This window comes from Muntiacus reevesi, chromosome X, assembly GCF_963930625.1.
Source record: "Muntiacus reevesi chromosome X, mMunRee1.1, whole genome shotgun sequence".
In the NCBI taxonomy this organism is placed as follows: domain Eukaryota; kingdom Metazoa; phylum Chordata; class Mammalia; order Artiodactyla; family Cervidae; genus Muntiacus; species Muntiacus reevesi.
The window spans coordinates 130,946,608-130,963,209 of NC_089271.1; the positions used below are offsets into that span (position 1 = coordinate 130,946,608).

The 16,602-nt window shown below is 43.9% G+C and overlaps 1 protein-coding gene across 1 annotated transcript; it reads right to left on the reverse strand.

Annotated features, from left to right (window-relative positions):
• Positions 1 to 933: 933 nt before the first annotated feature.
• Positions 934 to 9,003, reverse strand: PGRMC1 (progesterone receptor membrane component 1). Its single transcript, XM_065915805.1, has 3 exons — positions 8,594 to 9,003; positions 4,951 to 5,106; positions 934 to 2,235 (listed from the first exon to the last, which is right to left on the reverse strand). The coding sequence occupies exons 1-3, from the start codon at positions 8,916 to 8,918 to the stop codon at positions 2,132 to 2,134; spliced, it is 585 nt and encodes a 194-aa protein (XP_065771877.1). The 5' UTR covers positions 8,919 to 9,003; the 3' UTR covers positions 934 to 2,131.
• Between the last annotated feature and the right edge of the window lie 7,599 nt (positions 9,004 to 16,602).

Below are 16,602 nucleotides of genomic sequence, written 5' to 3' on the forward strand. Positions count from 1 at the left end.
ACGGCCTAACAGGTTGCTTGGCACAAAACAGGCAGCTCAAACATTTGTTGGGTGAAAACTAATGCAGGAAAAGGACACATTTTAAAACAACAAAAACAGGCAATATGGTTTGAGAACATAAAAGCTGGAAAGCTCTGAGCCCTCTCTGGTTCAGGGAGTACCTCCCTTGTAAGAAGAGTCTGTGAATTTTCACATGAAAATGGCAAAACACTAATCTTCTGAGTAATAGGTTGTATGTTTATACAATCGACTGCATATGTAAGTCTCATATCCTTCTTTTGGCATGAAGTGAATCAACTTTGCTACCATAAGGTTCCTGAACACTTTCCTAATCCGATGATGAAGTAAAAACAAAACCTGCCTTGGCACTCAGTAAGTCTTCACTAGAGTGAGTTAAGTTAGTTGTCGCTCAGTCGTGTCCGACTCTTTGCGACCCCATGAATCGCAGCACGCCAGGCCTCCCTGTCCATCACCAACTCCCAGAGTTCACTCAAACTCATGCCCATCGAGTCGGTAATGCCATCCAACCATCTTGTCCTCTGTCGTCCCCTTCTCCTCCTGCCCCCAATCCCTCCCAGCATCAGGGTCTTTTCCAATGAGTCAACTCTTCGAATGAGGTGGCCAAAGTATTGGAGTTTCAGCTTCAGCATCAGTCCCTCCAATGAACACCCGAGTTGCTCCTTAGTAAACTTGCTATAGAATTCAAGGCAGAAGTCTGTCTCTGAGTTTATTAAATTCTGACTTAAAAAAGTAAATTCAACTCATTATTTTAACAGGATAAGTTGGTACTTGGTTTTTGGTGTGCAGCCTCTATGAAGTTGTACCCCTTTCCTTGTCTCTTTTGGAAGACAAAAAACGTCACTCAGAACTGAAACTCTTGAATCTGCTTCCTCAGATTAAGGTTTAAAAGTAATAAGGCAATCCACCACACTATACTGGGTAAAACCATTTTATTAACTGACCAAAGCACTTCATTTTGTTTTCTGATTTGAGGTAAAACCATTAAACACAGTTCACAAGAAAATACAATGACTATTCAACTACAATTACAAGATTTGAAACCTCACTAGTTATTCATATAATACTTTTACAAATTCATACAACTGTACAGTCTACTTAAGCTAAGTTTATTGTTAACCAAGACCAATATCAAAGACCAAGACACTTGACTACAACTCTTGCAGTGGCTATAGTTTTGTAACAACAGAGGAATAACTGTTAGGTTATGAATACACTTGAAAAACCACTTGGCCAGTAATGTGTACGATTTCCTCATTCTTCAGGGGTGTGTGTGAAGGCTCTTAGAGAGCAATCTGCTCCTGTCCTACACGGCCCCCTCGCATGTCCAATCATGTGAAATAACCAAGAACACAGGGATGGGGAAAATAGTCCTACAATCTTATTCATGTATTTTCGTTTTTTAGGCAAGCCAGCTGATTTTCGTCAAAGCTTGCTTTGGAATGTTGAGATCCTATTTTCAGCCTCATTGGAGATTACTGTTAAGTGAGAGCAACTGAGTGTTCCAAAGAGCACAGGACAATGATGCTGTCCCCAAACAGAAAAGTAGGTTACCTGTGACTGAGTCCAGCTTTGAGATTTCATTTTGTACTGGACTGCTCTCTTTAATCAATACCAAAGTCTTTGGAACACTGCATATTTGCTTTAGAGGTAGAGAAAATAGAAATCATGCAGTTAGGTCAATTGAGAAATAAAGGATTTTCTCTATCTTTAGAGAATACCATGACTCAAAGTTCATTCTGTGTTCCTTGACGCCTGAAGGACTTCACACATTTAACGTTTAAACTTGTTTGGGGGGAATACCCATGTCTTACCTGTCTCTCAGGAAACACAAGTTCCAACTCAGCCTGCACTGACTACAGATAGAAGAGAAACAGTAATAACATTTGTCTTACAGCACTGCGGTTCACTTTCTGGATTTGTGACACACAAACATATCATGCATTCTAAGACAGAGTTAGCTTTATCAGTGTCACTAGTGATGTTAATTAAAAAAATGTACAGCAAGTTCAAAACTTTTCTAAATATTGAAATCACCATGTTTTAAAGACAGACTGGAATGTTACAAATGATTCTGCAAAATACAAAAATAGATATGCTTCCGCTGAAGGCCTTAATCATTCTTCCGAGTGCTCTCATCTTTTGGCTCCTCCTCGTCTGAGTACACGGTGGGCTCCTCCCCGTCCTTCAGCAGTTTGCCCACGTGATGGTACTTGACTGGAAGGAAAGAAGATGCCAAAACTGATCATTCTCACGCTTTGGAGAAAACCACTACCATATTTCCTTTGAAAGCACTTACGAGAAGCCTATAAGCAACACACACATTTGATCTTAGCCAAAAGGCCGACACAAAAACATGTTAGGCTTCTTGAAGGCAGTTTATACCATAGTCCCAGCCAAGTCCCAAGGAGTTAGTTATGTTCAGCAGACAGAAGTATAGAATGGGGAGTGATGCCCGACAGTGTGTGTGCAAGGTAATGTCAAAGTGGGTTGTTTGTGTGGGGGAATGTTCAGCAGAGCAAGGGTATGAGTTAGTTGGAAGGGTTGCAGGACACTTCGTGGGAGAAAGATATGCTTTGGAAGATGTGTAGAAAGGACTTGGGGAAGGAGGGGTTTCCACAAAGTGCCAACGCCACACACAAAGGCATGCAGGTGAGACCAAACGTATCTGGGGAGCAATAAAGGGACTGAGTTGGCAGGAGGAGACTGGGAGCAGTGCCAGCCAAACAGGGTGGGGAAACCTTACGAAAGATGTGGAAAGGCAGCCTGAAGAGTCTGAACTTATCCCATAGATGGCAAAGGGAACCGAAAGTGTACAAAGGAATGACAAGGTAAAATAGTGCTGTGGTAACAACGGTTTCACTGTGTATAGAGGGCAGGGCAGATTAGTCAGGAGAGTCCAGGGATAGGGTGACTAGGAGGCCAGCGGACAGATCCCTATGGGGAGAAACGAGAGCCAGGAGGAAGGCAGTGTCCATGGGGGTGAAAACAGAAGGATATGAGACCCATTAAAGGCAACTGTAAACAGGAGTTAAGGAAGTGAACACTGGAGACTCCATGGACCGAAATGGGGACTTTGTGACTGGAGCATGTGACTGGAGACTGACAACAGGGACTGGAGAACTGCAATTAGTGTTGGCAACATGCAGGTCTCTGTAAACATTTGAGACAGAAGGTTCAGTGGAATGGTGGGGGCAGAAACCATACTGTAGAGAGCAAGGAGGGATGGAACAGTGGTTAGGGGCAGCCATGATTATTAGATGCTTGTCTGACAGTGAGAGGAAGGAATGATAATAGTCTCAGAGGATAAAGGGAAGAGCAGGAGAAAGAAATTTCCCTCAACTCGGGGGAAAAAAGATAGACGTGGTTAAAGGCAGTGGTAAAGGAAATAGGAGAACATTGGAGATTTTGGATAACGCAGGTTTAAGAGGGCAACCAGAATGTAAGAGACTCGAGGAGGGATTGAGTCAGCAGATGACCACCATATTGGCTGTATTACTGGGTCAAGTTAGTGTAGGGTTAATTATCTCAGTGTCAGAGGTCAAGAGAACTCCTCTTTCTGAATATGGGTAGGAATTAAAGGAGTAACCAACCTGTTTAACCAGGTAACTGGAGCTACTTTGCTGTGAAATAATCATCAGGAACAATTAGAACTTGCCTATTTGAACATATTATAAAGGTCCCTGGGGTGCTGGTGACTGTGCAAGACAAATAAAAGCTGGGTGGCACCTGAGAAACCTGCCTTAAGGGGAAACCATGCCAGTTTTGAGTGTAGCTCAAGTGTCACAACAGTATTTGGGACTAGCCTTAGTTTAAGGGGTTGGGGGAACCATGGTTTTTTACCCCCATTGATGAAGTTAAGCCCTATAAAATAGAGCTTTGTAAATTATTAATTACAACTCATTGGTTTCATATAGAACAATCTATTGTTACAAAGGCATCCTGAAGATACAAAAAATGAGGGACTGTTAGATAGCTGAATTATGTTTTCAGAGTACAAAGACTTGCCTCTGGACTTGAAAGTTATACTTAGTCGGCTTGGGATCCAAACTCTAAAGGTAGAGTTATACCTGGCTAATTATTAATCCAGAACTCTCTCTGAGGTGAGCATTACTCTCAAAGAAAACGGTTGAATTTAGCAAAAAAACAAAAACAAAAACAGAACAGTAAATAGAAAACAACATTTACAATGAAAAATGACCCTCAAGGAAATGGTCACTGTCTTTACATACTGTTTCAAAACTTGGAAGGATTATTCTTCAAATTCTTAGCAGTGAAATATTGCTAAAGTGATCATTAAACACTTAGGTTGGACAAAAGCCAATTTCCCAATTCTTAGATTTGAACTTGACCTCCAGCCCTATTTCCCCCCAAAGCCCTTGGTCCATAGCATAAGCCAAGAAACAAGTGTCTCCTTTTTGCTTTCTTTTTAAGAAACGTAGACACCATTGTTGCTGGGCAGATGATAAGTATCATTTGTAGATGAGGCCTATAGTTAGGCTCAGTTAGATTCAAAGAGAAGCTGTTTTGTACAATACAAGTCTCTCATTCTTTAACAGCAATGTGGGCTGCTTTTAAACAGCAAGTTCTACAAGTAAGGGCTTATGAAAATCCTTCTGTAGCCAAGATGGCCACTCTCCTTTCCCCTGCACACCAACTCTTAGTGGGAAAATCTATGCAAACCTCAGGAATTTCAAAAACAGAAAACCCAGGTTTGCACAGAGAACTAGCTAGATATTGGGATGCAGTCATGGCAAGTGACTCAGCACTGCTACAATTACTTCAAGCCATGAACTTGATCTGTCCAAGATTCAGGAGCCTATCAAAATGCTCCACAGTCGCAGGCTGCTTAGTAATAACTATTGTACTGCTGTGAATCCCATTATTGGTAGAAATCTGACCCTGGCAAAATAAAAAAAAAAAAGCACTTACAAGTGAACTGAGAGTCCCAGTCACTCAGGGTCTCCTGCTGGGCAGGAGTGAGGTCAGAAAGGTCATCGTACTCATCCTTCAGTGCTTCCTTATCCAGGCAAAAGGTGGCAAGGCCTCTGGATGCATCTCTTCCAGCAAAGACTCCATACGGCCCCTCTTTAAAAACAAAACAAAACCAAAGACCAATTGTCTATTAGTCAATTTCTCTGTGGCTCAAATACAGAAAATGGCTTCCTTACCAGTGAGCATGAAGAGCCCATTTTTGAATATCGAATTCCATTTGAAACCATAAGTGATTGACGTGGATCCTTTGATCATTACCAGTGAATACTGAAAGACCTGTTGTCATTAAACTTTTAAATACCTAAAACTAAATCAAAATGCTATACCGTAGCATTCATTTCTTGTGATTGCAAGTAGCTAATAAAAAAAAGCCATAAATGATTATCTCCCCGGGGGAGGGTGTTAGTAGGGAATTATCCAAGATATAGTTCATGGGTCAGAATTCAACTTCTGGACATTGAACCTGGAACCTGGCTCTGTTCTAGGGACTAGGGCTGCACCAGTGAAAGTTATGGTTTCTGAAGATAAGAAATATGTGTGCGTGCTAAGTCACTCAGTCGTGTCCAACTCTGTGTGACCCTATGGACTGCAGCTTGCCAGGCTCCTCTGTCCATGGAATTCTCCAAGCAAGAATACTGGAGTGGGTTGCCACGCCCTCCTCCAGGGAATCTTCCTGACCCAGGGATTGAACCCACATCTCTTATGCCTCCTTCATTGGCAGGTGGGTTCTTTACCACTAGCGCCACCTGGGAAGATAAGAAACACTAGAGTGTAAATAGAAATATTTTATACATGTACGCTGATACAATTTAATGAGCCAAGAGTGTCTCACAGAGATCTTTAGTTGTGAGGCACCTATGCTGACACAATTTAATGAACCAAGAGTCTCACAGAGATCTTTGGTTGTGAGACTAGACTGTGTTGAACATTAATGTATGGCCTCTGCAGGAGAAATCATTTTATGAGTATCAGTGGTTTAGAAATCTATCCACAGGTTACATAATCTTCACTGTCAGTAAGGAAATGATGGCATGGAATCAGGTCTGTCAGCTGTTTTGGGTGGGTTTGAAGACTCTGAAAATTCTATAAAATATCTGGCTGCTATTATACATAATGATACTAAATTTTTATCTAAGAGAACAGTGAATCATTCTGTATGTACTTCAAATGAATTTTTCGACTTAAATATTGCACCAGTAAATGAAAAGAATCCAGTGTACTTTAAACAATGTGTTGTTTCCCCAAAGGTAGACCAAGTAGCAAGTCAGATATGAAGAAGTTTGCAGGTAACTACCACACCAAGTATGAGGACAGACCACATTTCAATATGGCCTGGCCACCCGAAACCTCAATCCACTAGGAAAATTTTATTTTTACAAATTAGACGAAATTTGTGATCAACTTTTAAAGGCACATAAGATTCCAAAGAAAAATGGTTGTTTTTCATCACCATTACATACTACCATTTCTACTAGAGAAGGTAAACAGGCCAAGTAGATGGATTTGGATCCCACCATTTTAGAACTTATGGTTATGGAATACTGAAAACACTCTGGGGGGAGCATTAAAAATCTTTGGAGAATATATACATTACCCACCAGAATGTATAGTCACTAGAATGTAAGCTCCATGAGCAGAGATGTAGGCCTGTTTTGTTCACTACTATATTCCCAGCACCAACAAAGGTGCCGTGCATACAACATCATTAAAAATAATGAATCATTTTCAGGAATCCTTTATAATACAAAGTATTATAGTGATGTTACACATTCACAGACTCATGCAGGTAGAGACTGAGATCTCACAACGGGCCATCCTTATCACTTTAAAGAGGAACAACTAAGGCCTAGAAAGAACAGTGCTTTGCCCCAGGTCACACAGGTGGTCAGTGATCCAACAAGGCAGAGAACCCAGGCTGCCTGACTCCCAGTTTCAAGCTCTGTACACAGGCCTACATTCCTCTCAATGACTTTGCAAACTACAATCATGTGACGAAGCTCCAGGCATGTTTCAACTGCTTTATGGGGCGGCTTGGTCATAACAGATATTTACATGATTATGTTTACTGATAAAGCCTTTAGGGGCGCCACTGTAACTGACAAATACTATAGGTATGGTTTTCAAATTATTTTGATAGTTACATGTTTCTAGGAAGTAGGTCTTCTAAATCCTCCCCAAAGAAAAACTGTGGCGTGGGAGAGTGCTTTAATACATCTGATGTTGATGAGTTTGAGGGGGAGAGTAAAACCAACCAGGAGTGGGGATGAAGGCAGATTGCTGTCTTCTACGCTCTTCCTCCTCTCCCTGAACCCCCTGATTTTAGACGCATCCATACTGGCAGAGCTAAAACCCCTTCCTCCTCTGATCCAAACATGCTGCAAAGCAGAACTTTCGGAAACGGGAGACGTCCCAAATTTGCCTGGGGGTGGGCGTGTTAAAATGCAGATTTCTGGATTGCTCCTTTCCCCCATTCTTGGGGGAGATTAGGCCGGGAATCTGTATTGTACCTAAAGTGCATCAGGTGATTCTGATCTGCAACCAAGCCTGGAAAAGCCTCATTTCTAAGGCCCTACCAAGCCTGTCCCTCTCCAACAGCTCCTCAGTCAAGCAGCCCTCATTTCCCCTCTGGTTGGCTTTTCCACGAAATCCCCACACCCAGCAGCCTTCCTAGCCCTACCCCTTTTGTTTCTCAGGATCCTCCCACTTCTCCCTCCCTCCATTTTTTTTTTTTTTTGGCTTCTAGTTCCTTCTCTCCTGCTATGGAGTGTAATACTGTATTACCTTCTGGTCTTGCCACATTCCTATCGACCGCTACATTCAGCCTTCTACATCCAGTCCCCTTCCCCCTATGGAGCTTCCCCTGTTCACCTCCCCGCTTTCCCCGTCTGCCACACACATACCAAACACATGCCACATTGCTAGCGCACGCGTGTGCACGCACACACACAAGCCTGACATGCCACATACGCATCACACAGAGAGCACACACATCACTGCCACGCACAGTGCTCCAACCTGCTGCTAATCCCGTTTCCCATTTCCTTCTCCCACACCTCCCCATTCCTCATGGCTACTCCTGGCGTCATCGGCCTTCCCGGCCCCTCCAAGGCTGGACCTCCCGACCTTCTTTCGCCCTCCCTCCCATCACGTTTCCCTCGAGACACTCTCATTTCCTTTCCCCAGTCCGACATCATCCCCTCCTTCCAAGAACCCTCGAACCCCATACCTTCGAAACTCCCCCAACACTGCGCTCTGCGGTGCCACCCCCCGCCCTCCGCCTTCCAGACTGGCGATCTCACCCCACCATCCACCCCCGGCTTAAGCATTTCAGTCTTCTTCCTCCACCCCACGCCGAGGCTGGCGGTGCGGACCGGGAATCTGTGATCCCGCCGGCTCGCAGCCTTTCTAGGGCGTCTCTGGCCCCCTGCCAGCCCGGGGAGCCTCCCTGCCCCGCCCTCCCAAGCTGGACACCATTCCAGCCCCTCCCCGGGCGTCCCGCTCCCTCCTCGCCTCTCCGGGACCCAGCCCCGTGCCGGGGCCCCTTCTTTTGTCTTTACGGCCCCCCGGCCAGCCGCCGTACCAGGCCCGTAGAACTTGCGGCCTTTGGTTACGTCGAACACCTTGCCATTGATGGCCATGAGTATACGCGGGTCCTGTACGCCATCGAAGCGCCTCAGCTCGGCAGGGGTGAAGTCGCGCCGCTTAAGGCGGGGCAGCGGGGGCGGCTCGTCGTCGTCGCTGTCGCTGGCCGCCGGCTGGTCCCCGCGCACGATCTTGTAGAGCAGAAAGATGCAGAGGCCGAGGAGCAGCAGGTTGAGCGGCGACGTGAAAATCTCATGCAGCAGCCCGCCGCTCTCGAGCTCGCTCGGGTCTGCGCCGGTCGCCGCCACATCCTCGGCAGCCATGATCGCTGGAGCAAAGGTTGGGCCGGGACAGGCAGGAATCCGGAACTCGCTTTCTCCTCCCTCTCCGCGAGCTACTGGAGCGCGGGGCCCGGCTGACCAAGACTAGCCAGCGGAGGAGGCGGAGCCAGGCGGGGCGGAGACGGAGGCGGACAGGCGGGGCCTCTGAGCCCCGCCTCCCCGCGGCCGCGGAGGCTCCTGGCTCGGCTCAGTCAGGCCCCGCCCAGCTCAGGCCCCCCACCTTGCCTCAGTTTGGTGGTGGCTCCCCTCCCCCAGCCGAATCCTACCTCCTCCGCTGCCGAGATTGTGGAACACACCCCTCAGCAATACCTGTAAGGCCTGGCCGCAGCCTCACGCCACCCCCACGCCAGCCTCTAGCTAACTGCGACGCATCACGCAGCCCCCCTCCTTACCCCCAGTTGTTCATCACACACCTACCCGCTTGGCTTTCCCGGGCTCTGTATAAGGTCCCCTCAGCGACCTGATGCGAACCAACACTAACTCCATTTCTCCTGCTTTAAGCTTCTCCCTGCCTTCCATTCAGAAGACTCATCTTTCCCTGGCCAACCCTCGGGATCACGAGGCTCTCTTAGGAGACAGGAAACTCACTCCTTAAACTCCTTTCCCACCCTAGAGACCCAGACTAACCATTTTCACCTCGCTCCCCTTGGCGGCCTTTCTCCAATCCTCCTCCCACCAGATGCTGTGGGGCAGACACACCTCGGGATGAGGTCAAATCAGTGCCCGGGCCTCATCTGATAACTCTCTCAATGTCTGGTGAAACGGATCGGATCATTTGATTTGTTTTTGGAACACTAAATCCTTTTTGCAATCACTGATTTGCTCAATCCCAGGGCATCAGCGGGCAATACTCTGTTGCACTTTTTTTGGTTGTTGTTATTGTTTGTTTGTTTTGGTTTTTTGGCTCAGAATAATGACCAAAGTTTCTTTGTTTGGCAGTATTCTTCTATTTGAAGTTGGTCGAGCTATCCTTGGCAGTCACAGTAACCCTGTGCTAGAGCCCAGATGAAGGTGGGAGTTTGGAAGGATCCTAGATTTGGGCCCTTGTTTCCCCGGTATTTCATCCGGCCTTTGATGTGCTAACCGGCTGCACAGGAGCAGCCTCGGGGAGGAAGCACTGTCTGTACCCTTTAGAGTCCTAATATGGCTGCCCTCTTTATGGTGGCAGGGGGAGGGGAGCAGAAGAAAGGGTAGAGAGAAGGGGAAAAAATAATTAAAGCCAAGCCATGTACACATCTGCAACCCAGAGCAGTACTTTTCCATCAAGAGTTCTGTTCTCTGGCACAAAATTTACTCCCCCTCCCAACACGCAGGAGACTGGAGAGAATTGGCTTCTTACCTCAGAATTCTAAAAATTTCTGGCACAAATTGCTTCCATCCCTCCCCCCCCCACCCCGTCTTCTTAAATCATTTGTGTGTGTGCTCAGCCACTCAGTCTTGTCCCACTCTTTGTGACCGTATGGACTATAGCCCACCAGGCTCTTCTGTCCATGGAATTTTCCAGGCAAGAATCCTGGAGTGGGTTGTCATTTCCTTCTCCATAAATCATGCAAAAGTGCATATGAACCGAACAATCTTTAAGTCGGGCCCACACACTTTTATTCACAGATCTAAATTTAGGATTAGCTGAAATGGCCTTTCCAGATCTTTTGTCAAACCTCTTCAGTTTAATCAGGGAAAACAGGCTCAAACTGGGGGCACTGGGCTGTAGTTAGAATCAGATTGTCTTTTTAAAAAAAACAAAAAAAATCTGTGTATGGCCAAGACAGTTAAAAAAAAAGTTGTGAAAAATATTTACATTTGCAACTAATATGACAGACAAAGATTCATATCTTTTGAGAGCTCATTTTGATTGACAAGAAAACTATAAGAGACTAGTTAGTGAATGGGCAAAAATCAAAGTAAAGAGTTCACAGAAGAAGGAATACCAGTGGTGAATAAGCATGTGAAAAATGTTCAGTCTCAACAGCAATGACAAATGAAGATAATTCTCTCACCTACTACTTTCCTACAGAAAGAATAAAAGAAAAAAAGGGGGGGCGGGGGTTATATACAATATTGGTCAGAGACTTTTGTACACTGCTGGGGAGAGTAGAAATTGGTATAACCTTTGGTTATCTGTAAAAAATATTTGCTATCCATTGATATCCTACTTCTGGGAATCTACTCTTTGGTTCATTAAATCCACCGGTAGGGATCTAGCCCTAGGAAACATTTAGAAATGCAAGTGAAGATTTGGTTACTAAGATGCTCATCAAAGAATCATTTGTAATGTGGAAAAACTGGAAACAACCTTAATGTTCAGCTTTAAGAAATAGCTGATTGCTCCACTCTGATTGTGACAAAACCATAAAATTGTGTAGTGATGCACCCATACAGATATTATCATGACACAGGAAAATGCTTGCGTTTTATTCTTAAGAGAGAAAAACAGGATACAAAACTATATACAACGTGAACTCAACTACGTAAAAAAATGTATAAAAGGAAGCCTGAAAGGAAGCATGCTAAAATGTTAACTGTTGTGATTGTTTCTTTTTTATACTATTCTATATTTTCCAGAATGAACACATGTCCCTTTTAGCCTCAGGGGGAAAAATGGTTTATTATTTCTTGTCTGAAAAAAAATGTAGAATGTAATACATGTTCACTACAACACACTTTAACAATATATAAGTAACAAATGAAACTCATTTCTCCCTCTCTCAGCTTCCCAAACAATCTTGAAATTCAGCCCACACATTAGCAGTTTGGTCTGTATTCCTGCAGAGATATGAGACACACACACACACACACATACACAGATTTTGTTTTACAAAACTAGGGATATTTTAATAATAAATAATTCTTCAGGCTTTTTTCCTGAGAGGTACAAAGTAAAAAATACCAACAAGCCACTAGCTCCCACCCAGATAAACCGTGTTTGAAATTTTTAAAGGGCATATTTGTTTAAGTTTACAAAATTCAAACTATAGCAGGATACAAAAGGTAACTTCAATCCCCTCCCCTCACCTCTGGTTCTCTCTCCTCAAAGGTAGCCATTATTAAAAGTGGGGAAAATATCAGACAGAGAAAGACAAATACTGTGTGATATTGCTGATATGTGGAATCTATAAAAGAAAACAAAACTGAACTTGAAAAACAGATTATGGAAAGATGGTTACCAGGGGCTGGGAGTAGGGCAGTAGGAGAGATGTTCAAGGATACACATTTGCAAATAAGTCCTAGAGATCTAATGCAGTACAGTAATTGTAGACAACAAAATCATATTATAAGCATTAAATTTGCTAAGAGCCTGGATCTTAATTTTTCTCACCACTAGAAGAAATGAAAATTATGTGAGGTGCCAGAGGTGTTAGCTAACATGACAATGGTAATCTGTAACAATATGAATGTATGAGGTCAATATGTTCCAGAACTTACATGATGTTATATATCAATTATATCTCAGTAAAAAGTTGGGGAAATGTTTTTATGGAGGGCTAGGGGGGTTTATGGGCTTCCCTGGTGGCTCAGCTGGTAAAGAATCTGCTTGCCAATGCAGGAGATGCGGGGTTTGATCTCTGAGTTGGGCAGATCCCTTGGAGAAGAGAATGGCAACCCACTCCAGTATTCTGGCTGGGGAAATCCCATGGACAGAGGAACTTGGTGGGCTACAGTCCATGGGGCCTCAAAGAGTCAGACATGACTGAGTGACTCACACACACACACACACACACACACACAGATGGGGTTATAATTTTCACTTGTCACAGTCCAGTGCCCTTCCTGCTATATACCTCTATAGCAGGGTATACCCTTGGAGGGATAATGGATTAAAGGTAGTCTTGCTTCATACAGAGTTTAGAAAATGCCATTGAAAACCTCAAGAAGTGATCCAGATTGAAAATGTAAATGCTTTCAAAGCAGAGTTGATGTTCAATAAAATGGGCTGTTGGGCAAACACTGGGATGTTGAGATTGAAAGCAAGCCTCCTACCATTCTAGTTCATGTCGCAACTCTCAGTGGAAAGGTCTCGTTCAGAGTGGCAATTCTCAAAGTTCTCTGGAAAGAAGCCAGGTGCTCTTGACTAAACAGCCCTCTCCAGCCCATGAGAGTTGCAGTATATATAATGTTTGGCTTCAAATCAATGTCTAAAGCCTATGTATTTGACCTGAGGACTACTTATTTCCCAAGATATATGTTAAGTCTTTTAATGTTTCCAAGCTTCTTGCCTCCTTTAAATTATTTTCAAAGGTTTTAAAGAACGTTTAAAGAAGAATAGGACAATTGGCTGATTAGCTAGAAAATGTGTGGGAAGGAATTCAGCCTAACTAGTAATCAAATACATACACAGGAATGCAGTGACAACATATCATTTTTCATCACTCAAATTATCAGAGCGTTCTTTATGCCTTTGGCTACTTGAACCTTTTTGAGAATGGTAATACTTGGTGTTGGCAAGCGTGTAGCGAGATACTCACTCAGACACAATGCTGGCCAGAGTGAAATGGCTAGGATGAAAGATTCATCTTGTTCAACAGCATATTTCACGTCTGTCATGTAGTAGGTGATCAATTCAATGAGTTAAGGTATATTATAAGTGGACATAGACTTTCTAGTGGTCTACAGTGACTGCAGCCATGAAATTGAAAGATGCTTACTCTTTGGAAGAAAAGCTATGACAAATCTAGACACCGTATTAAAAAGCAGAGATATTACTTTGCCTATAAAGATCCATATAGCCAAAGCTACAGTTTTTCCAGTAGTCATATACGGATGTGGTGAAGGTGAAAGTTGCTCAGTCGCGTCCGACTCTTTGCTACCCCATGAACTGTAGCCTACCAGGCTCCACAGTCCATGAAATTCTCTAGGCAAGAATACTGGAGTGGGTAGCCCTTGCCTTCTCCAGGGGATTTTCCCGACCCAGGGATCAAATCTGGGTCTCCTGCATTGCAGGCAGATTCTTTACCATCTGAATCACCAGGGAAGGCCCATGGATGTGAGAGCTGGACAATAAAAAAGGTTGAGTGCTGAAGAACTGATGCTTTTGAACTGTGGTGCTGGAGAAGACTCTTGAGAGTCCCTTGGACAGCAGTCAAACCTGTCAATCATAAAGGAAATCAGTCCTGAATATTGATTGGGAGGACTGATACTGAAGCTGAAGCTCCAACACTTTGGCCACCTGATGCATAGAGCTGACTCATTGGAAAAGACCCTGATGCTGGGAAAGATTGAGAGTGGAGGAGAAGGGGATGATAGAGGATGAGATGGTTGGATGGCATCACCAACTCAATGGACATGAATTTGAGCAAGCTCCGGGAGATGGTGATGGACAGGGAAACCTGGCGTGCTGCAATCCATTGGGTCACAAAGAGTTGGGCACAACCGAATGACAGAACAGCAGCAACAACAAGACTTTCTAGAAAGCAGTCCTGGCAATATGCAATAAGCACTTCAAGTTATTTGTACCCTGTGACCAAAGACTTTAACTTCTAGAAATTTTTCCTAGGAAAGTACTCAGAGATATGAGTAGGGATTTGTACGGAAAAATCACAAAGCCTGATACATGGTAGAAAAGATGCTGGAAACCATGTAAGTATCCAAAATGCTCTCCATCTCACTCACAATAAAAGCCGAAAGTCCTTACAGCCACCTACAAGGCCTTCCAAGGTTTGTTCCACCTCACCCTGCCTTTATTCCAGGACTTTAGGACCTCATGCCACTTCCTTCCCAGGTCACTCTGCTCCAACCACAGTGGCCAGCTTGCTGGCCCTTGAACAATCAGGTGTATTCCAATTCCTCCATACTTATGACTCCTTTTGCTGGAGTGTTCTTCCCCACATAGAAATCATTTCCTCACTGCTTTCAAATCTCAAAACAGCCTCCATCAACTCACTTTCCCTCTTCTCAGATTTATTTTTCTCCATCAAAGTATTGTTTACTCACTTTTTTGTTTATCTCCTCCAATGTGACTCTGAGTTACATGAGAACAGAGCTTTTCTTTATTTCCTTCACTGCTGTATCCCCTTGTGCTTAGACTAGTGGTTGGAGTATGGTAGGAGCTCAATACATATTTGTGACCTTGATTTGTTTTTTTTAATTTTTCAATTGAAGTATAGTTAATTTACAGTGTTGTGCTAATTTCTGCTACTGTACAGCAAAGTGACTCAGTTATACACATATATATGTTATTTTTAAATATTCTTTCCCATTATGGTTTATCCCAGGAGATTGGGTATAGTTCCTTGTGCTTTCCAGTAGGACCTTGTTGTTTATCCATTCTAAATATATTAGTTTGCATCAAATAACCCCAAATTTTCAGTCCATCCCTCTCCCTTCCCCCTCCCCCTTGGCAACCACAAGACTGTTCTATATGTCCATGAGTCTGTTTCTGTTTTGCAGATAGGTCCCTTTGTGCCATATTTTATCATATGGTATTTGTCTTACTTTCTTCACCTAGTATGATAATAACTAGTTGTATCCATGTTGCTGCAAATAGCATTATTTTGTCCTTTTTAATGGCTGAGTAGTATTGTTGCGGGGAGGAAGCCAATTCTGACTCCATGTTGGAAACTGTTTCTTTGACTTGCTTTCATTGCTTTTGTTATTCATAATCATACTTAATGAACTGCCTCAGAGGACCCTGCCTCTCTGTCTGATTGTAAACGTGTCCTTGTTCAACTCATGAGATCATTTTGCTTTTTAGAAGTATCCTACTGGTTAGATGTTTGAGGATTCATTGGAGGGGCAAATGCTGGAGCAGGGACACCAGTAAGGAGGCTAGTGGCTGAAGGACACGGGGGTGTAAGTCAAGCTTGTGATGGTGTGGACACACATGCGAGGATGAAGAGGATCAATGTAAAGGGGTTGCATGGCACCAAGCTTAGGATTCCTCCTCTACTTCTCCCGTTCTCTCTACATCACATTCCAAACCTTTGCTTGGGTGTGTGGACAGATACTCTATCATCCACAATGAGGAGGTATGCAGAGGGGAGAGAAAATCTGAAGAAAGGGCCTTATCCTCAGATGGGGGCTGTGTCTTAATATGTGGACCAGTGGTGTTGGCATCAGCTGGAAGCTCGTCAGAAACACATGATTTTGGGCAGTATGCCAGACCCACTGAACCAGAATCTCCATTTTAACAAGAGCCCTACGTGAGTCACCTGCACATAAATGTCTGAAAAGCACAGGCAGATATATTTATAATAGATAACCAACAAGGGCCTATTGTATAGCATAGGGAACACTGCTCAATAATCCATAATAACCTAAATGGGAAAAGATTTGGAAAAAGAATTGTTGTTCACTCACTCAGTCATGTCCGACTCTTTGCAACCCCACGGACTGCAGCATACCAGGCTTCCCTGTCCTTCACCATCTCCTGGAGCTTGCTCAAACTCATGTCCATGGAGTTGGGGATGCCATCCAACCATCTCGTCCTCTGTCATCCCCTTCTCCTGCCTTCAATCTTTCTCAGCATCAGGGTCTTTTCTAATGAGTCAGCTCTTCACATCAGGTGGCCAGAGTATTGGAGCTTCAGCTTCAACATCAGTCCTTCCAATGAATGTTCAGGATTGATTTCCTTTAGGATTGACTGGTTTGATCTCCTTGAAGTCCAAGGGACTCTCAAGAGTCTTCTCCAACACCACAGCACAAAAGCATCAATTTTTCAGCACTCAGACTT

What these genes read in the sequence shown, in the direction of transcription:
- PGRMC1 (XM_065915805.1), bottom strand. Translation starts at nt 8,918, where the DNA reads ATGGCTGCCGAGGATGTGGCGGCGACCGGCGCAGACCCGAGCGAGCTC. An exon ending in CCGCAAGTTCTACGGGCCTG is followed by an intron (nt 5,107 to 8,593) that starts GTACGGCGGCTG and finishes TTGTTTTTAAAG; the next exon opens with AGGGGCCGTATGGAGTCTTT. An exon ending in CTGGGACTCTCAGTTCACTT is followed by an intron (nt 2,236 to 4,950) that starts GTAAGTGCTTTT and finishes CTTTCCTTCCAG; the next exon opens with TCAAGTACCATCACGTGGGC.